This window comes from Jaculus jaculus, chromosome X (assembly GCF_020740685.1).
Source record: "Jaculus jaculus isolate mJacJac1 chromosome X, mJacJac1.mat.Y.cur, whole genome shotgun sequence".
In the NCBI taxonomy this organism is placed as follows: Eukaryota; Metazoa; Chordata; class Mammalia; order Rodentia; family Dipodidae; genus Jaculus; species Jaculus jaculus.
The window spans coordinates 20,113,341-20,130,088 of NC_059125.1; the positions used below are offsets into that span (position 1 = coordinate 20,113,341).

At 40.4% G+C, this 16,748-nt stretch overlaps 1 protein-coding gene across 5 annotated transcripts in view; it reads right to left on the reverse strand.

Annotated features, from left to right (window-relative positions):
• The window catches only part of Gk (glycerol kinase), a 111,500-nt gene that overhangs the window by 68,222 nt on the left and 26,530 nt on the right, over nucleotides 1-16,748 (reverse strand). For all 5 annotated transcript variants that reach the window (XM_004663686.3, XM_045140907.1, XM_045140906.1 and 2 more), the window contains exons 2-4: nucleotides 12,707-12,780; nucleotides 11,986-12,092; nucleotides 3,802-3,879 (exon numbers count right to left, since the gene is read on the reverse strand). In XM_004663686.3, the coding sequence (XP_004663743.1) occupies nucleotides 3,802-3,879; nucleotides 11,986-12,092; nucleotides 12,707-12,780 (259 nt within the window). The remainder of the gene's footprint in view (nucleotides 1-3,801; nucleotides 3,880-11,985; nucleotides 12,093-12,706; nucleotides 12,781-16,748) is intronic.

Sequence of the window (16,748 nt, forward strand, 5' to 3'; positions counted from 1 at the left end):
AAAAAAAATTAAAATAGGGCTGGAGACCAGGTGTGGTGGCACATGCCTTTAATCACAGCACCTGGGTGGTAGAGGTAGGAGGATGGCTGTAGGTTCAAGGCCACCCTGAAACCACATAGTGAATTCCAGGTTAGCCCTACCTCAAAAAACCTAAAAACAAGCTGGAGAGATGTCTTAGTGGTTAGGCGCTTGCCTGTAAAGCCTAAGGATCCCAGTTTGAGGCTCAATTCCCCAGGACCCACGTTAGCCAGATGCACAAGGGGGCGCATGCATCTGGAGTTCATTTGCAGTGGCTGGAAGCCCTGGCGCGCCCATTCTCTCTCTCTCTCTCTCTCTCTCTCTCTCTCTCTCTCTCTCTGCCTCTTTCTCTCTCTGTAACTATAAAAATAAATAAAAATAAACAAAAAAAATTTAAAACCCTAAAAATAAAAATGGGGCTCAGCGGTTAAGGCACTTATGACCCAAGTTAGATTCCCCAGAACCCACATAAGCCAAATGCACAAGGTAGTGCATGGATCTGGAATTCATTTGCAGTGCCTGAAGGACCTGACATGCCCTTTATATGTCTGTCTGTTTCTCTCTCTCTCTCAAATAAATTAATTAATTTAAAATAAATTAAATAAAAGTGAAGACAAGGGACAATCTGCTACTATTCCCACTATTCCCATCTGATGTTGCTTTAAAATAAAGCTGAAGATTTAACTGAAGACCGAAAAGGAAATGACATTTTATAGAGGTTTTCTGAATGAAATAGTCGGAGGACGAATTTATCCTTATAGTTAGTAGCTTTTTTCCCCTAATTCCCATTTTCTGTCATCTAATACCGCTTTTTATTTTATTTTATTTTTTTGTTTTTCTAGCCTAGGCTGACCTTGAATTCTCTACAGAGTCTCAGGGTGGCCTCAAACTCACAGCAATCCTTCTACCTCTACCTCCTGAGTGCTAGGATTAAACGTTTGCCCCACCACACACAGCTTCCTTTTTATTTTTTTGAGGTAGGGTCCCCCTCTAGCCCAGGCTGACTTGTAGATGACTATGTAGATTCAGATAGGCCTCAAATTCACAGGGATCCTCCTGTGAGTTCCCAGCTTCCAAGTGCTGGGACTAAAGGCGTGCACCACCACGCTAGGCTCTCTCCTATAATTCTATGCCTAGTTCTCCTTCTAGATCCCCAGCCCTACCATTTCTTTTTGAGACACAAAAGCAAGCTTGCTTAGTTTATCACCATATGCCTCGGGGTCCCCACAAAACATGAAACATACCACCTAATCTTTTACTGAGTTAATTTTATATTCATTCCTAAAGACATCTACAGTGACTATAGGTGTGTTGTCAAATTCTAAGTGTACATTTAAATCCGAAACTGAACAAGCACTTGTGAGGTGAATGAAAAAAGACCAAGTGTTCAAGGTCATACTATATAGAGTTCAACACCAACCTGGGCTACATAAGGTCCTGTCTCAAAGATAATAAAATAATAAAACAGCAATCTATTTTTTACAAGTAATATTTATTTATTTGCTTGTTTGTTTGAAACAGAAATAGACATGAAGAGGCAGATGGAAAGAGAGTTAGTGACTATGGGCATGCCAGAACTTCCTGCCACTGCAAACGAACTCCAGACACATGTGCCACTTGGTGCATCTGGCACTATGCGGGTACTTGGGAATTTAACCCAGGCCATCAGCCTTTGCAAGCAAGTGCCTTCATCTTGTGAGCCATCTCTCCAACTCAGCAATCTAATATTTCATTACCTAGAAATTAGTTTTAGTCAAAAGTCCAATTATCACATCTCATCTAAAGCAGAAAGCAGGCTGGAGAGATGGCTTAGCGGGTAAGACATATACCTGCAAAGCCTAAGGACCCAGGTTCGATTCTCCAGGTCCTATGTAAGCCATATGCACATGGTGGCACATGTATCTGGAGTTGTTTCCAGTGGCTAGAGGCCCTGACATGTCCGTTCTCTCTCTCTCTCTTTCTCTCTGTCTCAAATAAATAAATAAAATAGATAAACAAAATGTTTAAAGCAGAAAGCTATTTTTCTTCCCTTAACATTATAGAATTCCCTTAAGTTCTCTTCAGCAGAATTTATTTTTTCTTCATCTTTATGACCTGTTCAGTGTAAAAACATATAGGTGCATTTTTTCCTCTGAAAGGTCTTGTCAATTTTCCTTCTTTTCCTTCTCACAGCTCTAAACTCAGAAACTCACTAGCCGTTTCAGTAAAGTCCATTCACTGCATAGAATAGTCCATTCCTTTGGTTTTTGTCTTCTTTTTTTTTATTAGTTTTCTATTCAGCAAATACAGGCAATTTGATACCATTATTAGGCTCATCCGTGACCTACCCCCTCCCCATTGGCCCCTCCTTGTTGAGGTATACAGGTCGTGCATTGTGGAGTTAGCCCACAGTTATTGATACGATAAATGTCTCTGCATATCATGACCCAACATGTGACTCTGACATTCTTTCTGCCCCCTCTTCCACAAAATTTCCCTGAGCCATGTTGGGTTCGTTTTTGGTCTGCTTCAGTGCTGAGGTGTTGGGGGCCTCTGAGGCTCTGGCTCTCTGATTTGGTAGGAGTTGATTTTTCTCTGTGTTGGTCTCCTTCCCCGTTGTGCTGGTATCTGGTTCATTGGGAAAACAGCACCTTTGGTTTTTGTTTGCTTGTTTGTTGTTGTTGCTGCTGTTGTTTTATCTTGTTGTTGTTTTTTCCCCAAGGTAAGGTCTAGCTCTAGCTAAGGTCTAAGCTGACCTGGAATTCACTCTGTAGTCTTAGCATGGCCTCAAATTCATGGCAATTGTTCTACCTTGGCCTCCTAAGTGCTTGGATTTTGAAGGCCTGCACTACCACACCTGGCTTGGTTCTTTAAATACATGTAGAAATCTAAATGCTTTCCTTGTTCTTCCTTCTTGTTTCATATTCACTTCTTCATTCTTTTTCTAAACTGTTTATTTTTTTTCTTTTTGAAAATCATTTCGTTTCCCCCTTTATAAGCATACCAAGTATATTTTATTTTTTTTACCCTTTCCTTCTTTCTTAGTTTGAATTTTTGACATAGGGTCTTGCTATATACCCCTGGGTGACCTGAAACTTGCTATGTAGCTCAGGATGGCCCTGCAGTTAAAATCATCTTCCTGCCTTGGTGCTGGGATTACAGGCATGTACCACTCACAGGGTGATTTTCAAATTCTGACTGAAGTCTTTGAATGATTAAAGATGTAGAGCACACTTTCCCCCTTAAAAGTAGCAGCAATAGTTACACTCAACAATGGTCATGTGTAAGGATGATGCTGGCAAATACCTGGGCACACTGACTATATGGCACCTAAGGAGAACACGATTGAGATTGTTGAGGTTTTCATCCTCTGCTAAGAATACCGCTAAGTATACGGCAGGAGCAATGACATTTCAGACAATGCATCCTATACCCTCTGAAAAATAATTCCATTTCTTGGACGGGAAGAACAATTATACAACTAGATAACTTTGAACACATTCAATTTTCATTTTTTGATGGTAAGAGGGATGTCAGAAACAGATTATAAAAACAGCCCCAGCAATACACCCCCATTTGTATCATGCAAAAGGAGAGTGCATGGGAAGGAACCAAGTCTACATGGGGTTAAATGTGATCTGAAGACTGCATATATACAACAGCTCATTTCCTCTAGCGATCTGCTGCCCATCCCATCAGATCATAGGACACATGAAGGAACAGTTTTTCATCAGTTATTTTAGTGTGACCACATTTGCAAATAGAGTGCGGCCCTGTGCTGGCCCTCCATTCACCATGGCTTACCCAGTGCATTGTAGAGAGGCTCTCCCGTGAGCTTGTCCCACACTACTGTGGTTTCCCTTTGGTTGCTGACACCAATGGCTGTAACATGAAAGACAAACAGAAGAGAGTAGAAAATCAAACAAGAGAGAATAGTTCTTGTCTTTTTTGTAGACACAACTAAACAAAAACTATTTGGAATATTTCTGACTTTTAATTTTTTTAAATTCTTTATTTTATTCCAGAGAGAGAGAGAGAACAGGTATGCCACGGCCTCCAGCTGTTGCAAACAAATCCCAGATGCATGCGCCCCCCTTATGCATCTAGCTAACGTGGGTCCTAGGGAATTGAACCTCAGTCCTTTACCTTTTCAGGCAAGTACCTTAACCACTAAGCCATCTCTCCAGCCCATTGGTCTTCTCTCCAGCCCTGGAATATTCTACCGTGGTAGCTAATTGATTTTTCTTGAGTGGCCATGGGTGATGTAAACACATAATATTAAGTTTTTATTTCTAGTCTTCCCAATTTATGACGGGCATAAAATGACAGACCCAGATCATTATCTGAGGCTCCCAAGTTGCCCTAAGGAATGCAATAACTTTATAAGTTGATAATGCCCAATTTATTATTCTGTATAAACCAACAATCAGCTGAGGTAGGAGCATCACTATGAGTTCAAGGCCAACCTGAGACTACATAATGAATTCCAGGTCAGCCAAAGCTGGAGGGAGGCCCTACCTCAAAAAAAGGAAAATCAATGCCCAAGCCCAGGCCAAAATATTTCTGTTTGGGGAGCTAGGTAAGATGCCTCAGTGGGGCTGAGGAAATGGCTTAGCAGTTAAGGTGTTTCCCTACAAAGCCAAACGACCCAGGTTTGATTCTCCAGGACCCAAGTAAGCCAGATGCACAAGGGGGCACCCGCATCTGGAGTTTGTTTCTCTGCTTGTAAATAAATAAAATAAAATTTTAAAAAATCTTAAAAATGATGACTAAGTGGTTAAAGGCACTTGCTTGTTTGCAGTGTCTGCCAACTCATGTCCAATTCCACAGCACCCATGTAAAGCCACACATAAAAAGTTTGCAGCAGCAACAGCAGGGCCCCAGCAAATGGGTTATGGACTATTATGAAAGTGATCCTTCAGAAAGTATCTTCACAAAGCTGAACCACTATGAATTCATAGTTAACTAGACTCTGGTTCCTCTTGACCAATTTTCCTGTAAATCAGCTGGCCACTCTTTGAGCCACAATCCTTAAGTCACATGTCAGTCTGACAATCTTCCCTTACTGGCTCCTTGTGACACATACTTAGAATCTAATCTATAGCTATTCCCAGCTGGTTCTTTGCTCCTAGGTTCCTCCCTGACCACTCCTTTTTTTCCTCCTCTATCTTAATTTCATTCCTTCATGCCAAGTACAATTTCTTTCCTTGCAGACAAAGTCCAGTTAAACACCTTCTCAGGATTCTCTTCTAGCCAGGAACATATCTCTATTACCTGATCCTCCCCAGTGCAAACAGGTCTTCTGTGAAGTGGCTGAGACCTTCCAATATTCTAACCTTTATGGTTTTTTTAAAGTATTGTTAATTTATTTATTTGCATGCAGAGAGAGGGGTGGGGGGAAATAGGTGTGCCAGGACCTCTTGACTGCAAACAAACTCCAGATGCCTGTACTACTCTGTGTATCTAGCTTACATAGGCACTGTGGAATCAAACAGGATCTGTCAGGCTTTCTAAGCAAGTTTCTTTCTCTCCTACCCCTTTATGTTCTTTTTTAAAAAAATTATTCATTTATTTGAGAGAGAAAGAGGTAGATAGAGAGAGAGTGTGTGTGGGCACACCAGGGCCTCCAGCCACTACAAACAAACTCCAGATGCATGTGCCACCTTGTGCTTCTGGCTCATGTAGGTACTGAGGAACTGAAGCTGGGTCCCTAGGCTTTACCAACAAGTGCCTTAACCACTAATCCATCTCTGCAGCCCCCGTTTATGCTTTATGTTCTTTTCAAGAAGCTTTTCTGCATTTGGTATGGTGGCATACACCACATTTAGGAAGCTGAAGTAGGAGAATCACTGTGAGTTTGAGGATAGCCTGGGCTACAGAGTGAGTTCCAGGTCACCCTGGCTCAAAAAAAGCAGCTTTTTTTTGTCACTCCCATCAACATATGTCATTGCTAATGGCTGCTAACTTTTAAAAATATTTCTCAAGTGTTTAATTATTTATTTTATTTATTTGAGAGAGAGAGAAAGAATGGGTACACCAGAGCCTTCAGCCACTTATATGGATCCTGGAGAATCGAAACTAGGTCCTGTGGTTTCACAGGCAGGCACCTTAACTGCTAAGCCATCTCTCCAGCCCAAATGGCTACTAATTTTAATTACCTCTTTCTCAGTCAGAATAGAACATTCAGGTGTTTTAGTATGACACCCTAATTCATTTGTACCACTTAGACACATGTTTATATGTATAAAATGTACATTTCTTGGCCTCATGGTCTTGTTCTTAGAGATATCATCATTATTAGCATATATAAACCCCAGTGTATTGCTCTTAACTCTGCCAAATTGATATTTTTCATGTTTTTGTTTTTTACTTGACATCACTAAATAACTTACTTGGAATCAGAATTTATAGAACATTTACCAGTTAGGAAATGTTATGTTTCTTCAGATTTTTATACTAGTTATACAACTAATAATGAAAAACTATCGGACTAGGGTTTATCGATGACCTCAAATTTGGGATCTTCCAATTTGAAGTTGGAACGTATTCATGTCTGCTTTACCATACATCTGTTTAAACTTAAAAAGCTCTCTCTCCAGTTCCTGCTGATATTCTGGGCCAGTATCAACAGGTCCTCTAGATGCCTGTCGCTTGGACTTGTACTCTCTAATCTTGTCCCCAAACAATGTCTGTATAGGATCAAGTTCCTTATTAAATGCCACCGCTGTAACACCAAGGCTCCTCTGCAAGTGAATGGCGACTGCTGAGCGGACCACAGAGGAGAGCCATCCTGTGGGACTTGCACTCGGCCCTGCCACTGCCGTTCCTCATAAATATTTTTTGATAGTGATCTGCTCTACATTGAATGTCAGCAACATAATTAAATTAGTTAAAATCTACCTAACATGCATAAGCCTGGCTCATGCCCGTAATTAGTTACAGCACTTGGGAAAGGCAGAGGCAGGCGGATTGCTATGAGTTTGAGGCCACCCAGAGACTGAATTCCAGATCAGCCTGGGCTAGAGTGAAACCCTACCTCGAAACCTCGCCACCCCAGAAAAAAAGGTCTAATCACAACTAACAAAATATATTATCACACATATGAATATAACATTAAGGAGGCATTGTCCCCACAAAATAATTTGTGTATGTGTTTTTTGAGACAGGGTCTCATTCAAACCCAGGCTTAATGGAACTCACACCATAGCTCCAGACTTACCTCAAACTCATGGTGATCTTCTTACCTCTGCCTCCCAAGTGCTGGGATTATGATGTGTGCTATCATGCCTGGATCCCACAAACATTTTTTTTTAAAGAAAATAGGGGTTATACCCCATCCTGCCTTTTCATAGGCAGGAGATATTCATAACCTCTTCTTTTTCCTTCTCTTAATCTAAGTCTCTTGAAACTTTAAATATAAAAGAAAATAGATTCATCTCTCTCTCTATGTGTGTCTTATACACGCACAAAAAAGTAATGAAGAATATAAGAATAGGGCTGGAGAGATGGCTTAGTGGTTAAGCGCTTGCCTGTGAAGCCTGAGGACCCTGGTTCGAGGCTCAACTACCAAGGACCCACGTTAGCCAGATGCACAAGGGGGTGCATGCATCTGGAGTTCGTTTGCACTGGCTGGAGGCCCTGGCATGTCCATTCTCTATCTATCTGCCTCTTTGTCTGTCACTCTAAAATAAATAAAAATAAAGAAAAAAAATTAAAGAAAAAATAAGAATATAAGAAAAAATATATATATATATACATAAAATTTGATTTTTTTGGAAACTTTAGCTGTGCTGTCAACTTTGTAAAATAATATCCCTGTTTACCATGTTGAGTCAGCATTGCACAGAAATTAACAGCCATATTGGTCTGGAAATGTTAAACTTAATATTTTTCCCACTTGTACATGGGTAGCATGCTATATTAGATATATACGATCTTACAGAAACTAATAAAGTGTTATCTAAATAAAAAATGTCATGAAGAAACCCATTATTTTGTACAATTAATATATAGCAATCAATAAAATGAAAAATATTAAAGGTATTTTTTTTGGTTTTTCGGGGTACGGTCTCACTCTGGTCCAGGCTGACCTAGAATTAACTCTGTAGTCTCAGGGTGGCCTTGAACTCATGACGATCCTCCTACCTCTGCCTCCCAAGTGCTGGGATTAAAGGTGCGTGCCACCATGCCTGGCTTCTTTTTTTTTTTTTTTTTTTTTTTGAGGTAGGGTCTCACACTAGGCCAGGCTAACCTGGAATTCACTATGTAGACTCAGGCTGGCCTCAAACTCACAGTGATCCTCCTACCTCAGCTTTCCAAGTGCTGGGATTAAAGGCATGTGCCCACGACCCATATTCTACAGCAAGGACCGTCCCTGCGGAGGGGGCAGTCAGGAAGGAGGTTAACAATGGTACTAACTTGACTGTATTCACTGAGTCCAAAACTAATAAAAAATAAATACATAAATAAAGTCATGTGCCAAACCATACCTGGTGATATTTACGTTTGTTGTTTCTGAAATTATAATAAATCTAAGTTCTGATATAAAAGAAATTATACACACACACACACACACACACACACACACGACAAAAAGATTTTTAGAGGGGTAGAGAGATGGCTCAGTTGTTAAGGAGCAGTACCCTTGTAAAACCAGATACACAAAACGGGCACATGCATCTGGAGTTTGTTTGCAGCAGCTAGAGGCCCTGGCATGCCCATTCTCTCTCTGCCCCCACCATCTCTGCTAGCAAAGTAATAAACAAGTCTTTGGAAATACTCCAAAGTACGAACAATTGTTGTCTTGGTAGTTATGTTGTGGATGAGTCCTTCCAAAAATGAATGCCATCTGAGCATCTTGCCTAGCACGTCTAAGACACTCAGAAGGAGTCCCAGAACGACAATAAGTAAATAAAGTTTAATTTATAAGTAGAACACATTCAGGGACCCCCCCCCCAAAAAAAAAAAGAAAACTAAAAGCACACAAAGGAAAAATAATAAGAGCTGTAGATTTGCTTGTTAGTGTTAAGTCCCATGTGGTTAAGAGGTTTAAAGGTTTTTCAGGCTGGGTAAGGTGATATGTAACTATAATCCCAGAATTTGGGAGATGAAGGTTGGAAGCTAGCCTGGGATACATAGTGAGTTCAAGGCCCAAAGACAGCTGCCTATCTAGACCCTGTCTCAAAAACAACTATTTTTGTGGGGGGGGGAGGTTGGAGAGATATCTCAGTGATTAAGGTGCTTGCCTACAAAGCCAAAGGACCCTGGTTCAATTCCCTAGTACCCATGTAAAACCAGATGCACAAGGTGGCACATGCATCTGGAGTTCATTCATTGCAGTGGGTAGAGGCCCTGGCGTGAACATTCTCTCTCTCTCTCTTATAAATAAATGATTTACAAAACAGCTTTTTGGACAGGCAGGTGAAGTACACCTTCAATCCCAGTGCTTGTGAGTCAGAGGAACAAGGATAGTTGTGAGTCTGAGGCCAGCCTGAGACTATTTAGTGAATTCCAGGACAGCCTGGGCTAGAGTGAAACCCTACCTCAAAAAAAACAAAAAAGCCAGGTGTGGAGGAGCACGCCTTTAATCCCAGCACTTGGGAGGCAGAGGTAGGAGGGTCACTGTGAGTTTTAGGCCAGCCTGGTACTACATAATGAATTCCAGGTCAGCCTGAGCTACAGTGAGATCCTACATCTGAGGGGGGGGGGGAAGGGCGGGAGGGAGAGAGAATTTAACTCTTGAGAATCTTCATCTTTGAGACAGTTTTATGTTTTGTTCCTATCACTTGGAAGAGAATGAATGGTAGTATCTAGTATTGCAATTTTTGTTTTTTTTTAACATTTTGTAATTCCTTAAGTCTTGTTCATAGTGATCTGAAGTTAAAAAAAAAAAAAAACTTTTTATGGAGCAGAAGTGTTGAAACTGCATCTTACTCCCTAATACAAATTGGCCTCAAACTTACAGCAAGTCTCCTGCTTCAGCTCTCCAAGTGCTAGGAATACCACCATGTACCATCACACCCAGTTGTGAAGATAATAAACTTTTTGATTGATGATGGCAACCCCAACCAATGAGTCATGAACTTATGAAAGATATACAATCAGATAGGATCAAATCTGTTAATGGTTATTAGGAAACCAAAAGTGATATTGCTCTCAGTTGACGGAGCTAATTTACTTATTACATAGGAAATAAAACTATGTGCCTTGAGAAATTACCAGTGCTTTTCAGGAAAAAGCATAAAAGTGCTGCTCTGAGTTACAGGGGCTACACTTAAATACGACCTTCCTACAGGACTGGCACTTAATCTCATCATAGCTAAGGGTAAGTTGGCTTGGAGATGTCAGATTCTTTATGGGTTGTCTTTGTAGTTTTTTTGTTTGTTTGTTTTTACCAAGAATTATATATGTAGGAAAACCAAAGCTGGCTCCTTCCAATGCCAATTCAGTGGTGGGCTGCAGTAATTCTATCATACCTACACTGAGATAGGAGGTAGAGAAAGGAAAATTTCCCAGAAGCTTGCAAACCAGCTAGCCTAGCAAACACAGCTATGAAGAGTGGTGAGCAACAAGAATGAGACTGCATCAAGGGCTGGAGAGATGGCTCACTGGTTCAGGTGCTTGCCTGCAAAGTCTAATGACCTGGGTTCAATTCCCCAGTACCCATGCAAAGCCAGATTCACGAAATGATGCAGGAGGGCGTGATGGCACATGTCATTAATTCCAGCACTCAGGAGGCAGAGGTAGGAAGATTTCCACGAGTTGGAGGCTACCCTGAGACTACATGGTGAACTCCAGGTCAGCCTGGCCGAGTGAGACTCTACCTCGAAAAACTAAAAATAACAAAGTGACACATGCATCTGGACTTCATTTGCAGCAGCTGGAGGTCCTGTGTGCCCAATGTCTTTCTCAATCTCTCTCTCCCCCCACTTATAAAATAAATATTTTGTTGTTGTTGTTGTTTTCTGACGTAGGGTCTCACTCTAGCCCAGGTTGACCTGGAATTCAATATGTAGTCTCAGGGTGGCCTCAAAATCACAGTGATCCTCCTACCTCTCTGCTTCCCAAGTGCTGGGATTAAACGCATGCACCATCACACCCAGCCAAGTTTCTTTCTTTCTTTCTTTTTAAAGAATGAGGGCTGGAGAGATAGGTCAGAAGTTAACCTGAGTTCCATTCCCCAGTACACATGTAAAGCCATATACACAAAGTGAAACATTCATGTGGAGTTCATTTGCAGTGACTGCAGACCCTGGTACTCCCATATTCTTTCTCCCTGCCCCACCTTGCAAATAAATAATTTTAAAAAATACAAAAGAATGACACATCAAATGATAAAGTCAAGGATTGACATACAAAAGCTGTCCTTTGACTTCAATGCATGCACTGTAATACATGCACCTGTATGTGCATGCATGTGCACACACAGACACACACACACAGACACACACACACACACACACACACACACACACACAGTCTCCTTACCTAGCTACTCTTACTCTTTTACTTTCTTATTGCCATGCTGGTCTTCTTTCTGACCATGGAATATACTAAACTATCCTCATTTTGGGGTCAAGGCATGAACCGTTTACTTTTCTTCAAACATCCTTTCCCTGGACAGTCACATGACCAGGCACTTTAAGACTTTCAAATCTCAGCAAAAATGTTACCTCCTCAGAGGAGCCTTCCCACTTTCTAGGCATAGCCCTGTCTATCACCCATTTTTTTTTTTACTTTTATTTTCATCATGGAGCATGTTAATATCTAAAATTAGCTTGATTTGTCCTCTTTTATAGTTTGTCTCATGTTCACCAGAGTAAAAGGACAGTATCAATAGGTACTGGAACATTCTGTTTGTTGTTGTGTCCCCAAGTTCTCACAGAAGTAGCTTGCATTGTATGAGACTCAATTATGAGCTGAAAGAATACATTAATGAATGTGATTGACAAGGCCACACCACATGAGTAAAATATTCAATTCAAATACCTTTGATGTTGGAAATATCAATATTGAGCTGCCCAAGTTTCTCACATGTTTTCTCTATGCACTCATAGACAGACTGGAGAATTTCCTTCGGATCTTGTTCGACCCATCTTTGGAACGAAAAAGAATACATATTTTTAATCTACAAGAAATCAATATAAACCCCAGATATTTTTATAGAAAAGCAACCTCACAGAGAAAATTAGAATCCAAGAATATCCATATCCTGCATGCCGAAGAAACAAAAAGTCCATTTCCTTTATATTTCCCTGTACTTTACAGAAGTAATCAATCATTTGAAGTGAGGTCATTAGCTGTATGTATTGACAAACTCCTATAATCCCAGAATTTGGGAGGCTGAGGAAGGAGGATTGCCTCAAGTTCTAAGCCAGGCTGTGCTACAGAGTGAGACCCTGTTTCCACAAGCAAAATAATTAATACTAATAATAGTAGTTAGTGAAGCACCAGTAGGAACACGGAGACGGATGACTTCAATGTTAATGCACAATTTCTGATATTTCATACTTACGTCGTTTCTGTCACTGAACCCCTAAGTTTCCCATTACCCATGTGATTTTGCTAAACTAGTAAATTATTGCTTCATTTCTTGAGTAATTCCAATCCAAATCTTCTTGGAGAAGTTTACTTTACCAGTGCATAGGCACGTAAGGTGAGCCCAATCTATAACTATTAGAGCCTTTACGTATTAAAATTGGAAACATACCCTTCTCTTGGGAATTCCTGTTTTATTTCCACTTGATGATGACTAAGTAGTTCAGCTGTTTTTGAATTGAAAACCTGGAAAACACATTGGAATCCAGTGTGAAAATTCAGGTAGTGGTCAAAGAGGTTAAAAGATAGTCAGCAACTTAACCAGGTGTGGTGGTACACACTTTTAAGACCAGTACCTAGAGGCAGAGGTAGGAGGATCACTGTGAGTTCAAGGCCTTCCTGAGACTACATAGTGCATTCCAGGTTAGCCTGGGCTTAAGTGAGACCCTCCCTTGGGGAAAAAAAAATACTCAGCAACATTAACTTCTCATCCACAGAATGAAAAGTTCAATCCAATGAAGATGTCTGAGTTGTTCTTTAGACAGAATCATAATATATATTAAGGCATCAGAAATAACTTCTCCTATGGGAAAGTGTGCGGGTGGGGAGGGAGGGAATTACCATGGGATATATTTTATAATCATGGAAAATGTTAATAAAAATAAAAATAAAAAAAAGAAAAAAGAAAAATAAAACATAAAATAAATTAATAAAAAAAAAAAAAGAAATAACTTCTCCTTCCGGGTGTGATGCCTCATGTTTACAGTCGTGGTACACAGGAGGCCGAGTCAGGGAGATTACTATCAGTTAAGGTCAGTGTAGACTACATAGTGAGCTCAGGACTGACTAGAGTAAAACCCTGTCTCATAAAAGAAAGATGGGAGGGGGGGCTGGAGAGACGACTTAGCTGTTAAGGTGCTTGTGTGCAAAGCCTAAGGACTCACATTTGATTGCGCATGTAATCCAGATGCACTAGGTGGCACATGTGTCTGGAGTTCATTTGTAGTGGTTAGAGGCCCTGGCATGTCCATTCTCTCCCTCTTTCTCACATAAATAAAGTATTTTTTTAATGGGACTGGAAAACAGGGTGTGGTGGCGCACACCTTTAATCCCAGCACTTGGGAGGCAGAGGTAGGAGGAGTGCTGTAAGTTCGAGGGCACTATGAAACTACATAGTGAATTCCAGATCAGCCTAATCTAGAGTGAGACCTAACCTCAAAAAAAAAATTTCTTCTGAAAAAAGGAAACAAAAGCATAAATATCTTTTTCATATGTAAAAGAACCTAAATAAATTAAGAGAAAATTCTTGTCAGGCATGGTAGCCCATTCTTATAATCCAGGCACTTTTGAGGCTAAGGCAGGATTTCCATGAGTGTGAGGCCAGACTGGGATGCGCACTGTGTTCCAGAACACCCTGAATTACATACCAAGAAACCCATGTCAAAATGGAACCAGCCTAGATGTCCCTCAACTGCTGAGTGGATAATGAAGATGTGGCACATTTATACAATGGAGTTCTACTCAGCAGTAAAGAAAAATGAAGTTATGAAATTTGCAGAAAAATGTATAGATCTGGGAAGGATTATACTAAGTGAGGTAACCCAGGCCCAGAAAGCCAAGCGCCACATGTTCTCTCTCATATGTGGATCCTAGCTACAGATGATTGGGCTTCTGCGTGAGAAGGAAAATACTTAGTAGCAGAGGCCAGTAAGTTAAAAAGGAGACATAAAGGGAAGAGAAAGGAAGGGAGGAGGATACTTAATAGGTTGATATTGTATATATGTAAGTACAATGATTGTAATGGGGAGGTAATGTGATAGAGAATGGAATTTCAAAGGAGAAAGTGTGGGGGTGGAGAGGGTGGGAATTACCATGGGATATTCTTTTATAATCATGGAAAATGTTAATAAAAATTTTAAAAAAAGAAAACAAAAAAATTAAAATTAAATTTAAAAAAATGGAGAAATTCTGTCTGAAAAGATTGCTCAGTGATTAAAGGCACTAGCTTGCAAAGCCTGATGCCTTGGGTATAATTCCCCAATACTCATGCAAAGTCAGATGCACAAAGTGGTGCAGCACATGCATCTGGAATTTGTTTGCGACGGCAAGAGGCCCTGGCACACCCAACACAGTCTCAAATAAACATATAAATAAATAAAAATATTTTAAAGATGAGGAAATTCTTTACTCCAAAATAAACTAAAATGTCTGCTTACAGAACAATTAATACATCCAACAACTAATAGTACAGATTTCATTTAGACAGCAGAAAGGCCAAGAACAATAGGAAAGAGTTGATATAATGGTAATAGTGACAGTGTGGGTTACACTCCTCATTCATCTTCGATGTGGATACAAAAAAGGTCATATGATGCTCAGGCAGAGATGCCTAGTGTGTGAACTCCTTTGAAGGAAAATGCAGTGGGGTACCTTTACCTAGCTGTGTCTACAGAGAGAAGCTGTTTCTGGAGGCCTCTCCAACACCTTCTGGGACATCTTTGTCATAACTGCTGACTCTAAATTTAAATCATGTCACAATATCCTGTAGGAGAAACTTATCTATTCAGCAAACTAAGAAAAGAGAAATTAAAGAGAGAAAACTTGATCCTCTTCCCATGATGCACATGGCTGTTTTTTTTTTTTATAATTTTTTTAAATTATTTATTTATTTATTTGAGAGCGACAGACACAGAGAGAAAGACAGATAGAAGAAGAGAGAGAGAATGGGCGCGCCAGGGCCTCCAGCCTCTGCAAACGAACTCCAGACGCGTGCGTCCCCTTGTGCATCTGGCTAACGTGGGACCTGGGGAACCGAGCCTCGAACCAGGGTCCTTAGGCTTCACAGGCAAGCGCTTAACCACTAAGCCATCTCCCCAGCCCGGCTGTTTTTTTCTATACATTTTTATTTATGTATTTGAGAGAGAGAGAAAGAGAAAGACACAGAGAGATAACATGGACACATGGACACATCATGGCTTCTTGCTAGTGCAGTTGAAAAGCCGACATATATGTACCCGTCACTCTGTGCACCAGGCTTTATGTGGCTGCTGGGAAATTAAACCAGGGCCAGCAGACTTTGCAAAAAAGCACCTTTAACTGCTGAGCCATTTCTCCAGCCCCTCAAATTTCTTTTGTCTAGACTTTATGAATTATTTAGTATATAGCAAGGTATTTTAATATAAAAAAGGAGTATGAAAAGTATGTGGAGGGCTGGAGGGATGCCTTAGTGGTTAAGGTGTTTGCCTGCAAAGCCAAAGGAACCAGGTTTGATTCCCCAGGATCCATGTTAGCCAGGGTTGCATGCTTCTGGATTTCGTTTACAGTGGCTGAGGGCCTTGTATGCTATTCTGTTTCTCTCTCTCTCCTTCTTCCTCTGTCAAATAAATAAGTAAATTTAAAATATATATATAAAAGTATGTGGAAGTAGGGAATATTTTGAAAGAAGTGAGAACTAACTACAGCTTGAAAAACAGTAATATCTTTACAATACAAAAACTGTAGTACGTAGAGTCCTCAAAATATTCTTCTAATTCATAAATACCTTCTATGAGGACAAGTTATCTCCAATATATTTCTGTTGTGATTAGATCTAAGAAGGAGCACATGGCTTTTTCTAAAGGAAGTAATAAACATGGTGAAAGAGACAGGGCAAATTCTGAAGTTCTTTGAGGTGATAAAATGTCTTACAAGCTAAAAGTTAACTCGAGACATCATAAATAAAGAGAACGTGGCAGAACCTCTGTCATAATCTTATGATTTACAACCTAGCATTAAACTATGTGCAAAGGATGTCAGCTCAATTTGCCATGTTTTATTCACTTAAGTATCCAAAGGATCTAGATCGGTACCTTGCACATTTCTGAAAACTATAGTCTAATGCAAATAAGTATTATGAGAAAAAAAAAATCAAATAACAAATGGCAGAGGGATGGGATACCTCCAGTGAGTTGTTGGTGAGGGAGGTCCCTGATGCCCCCAAAACATTATAGGCCATTGCCGAGGCCCTTGGTTTCCCATCAGGAATAGATGGTAAGACCCTATTGCTGAAGACTCCACATACTTGGGCTGAAAGGCCACTTAGAAATCCTCCATGTAGACCAGCTGACAGAAAGCTAGAAGAAGCCATTCTGCATATAGTTCAATGGGAGAAAGAGAAATCCCCAGTGAAGATACTTAACAGTGGACACTGAAGCCTTATATTTGGCCAGCCAGGC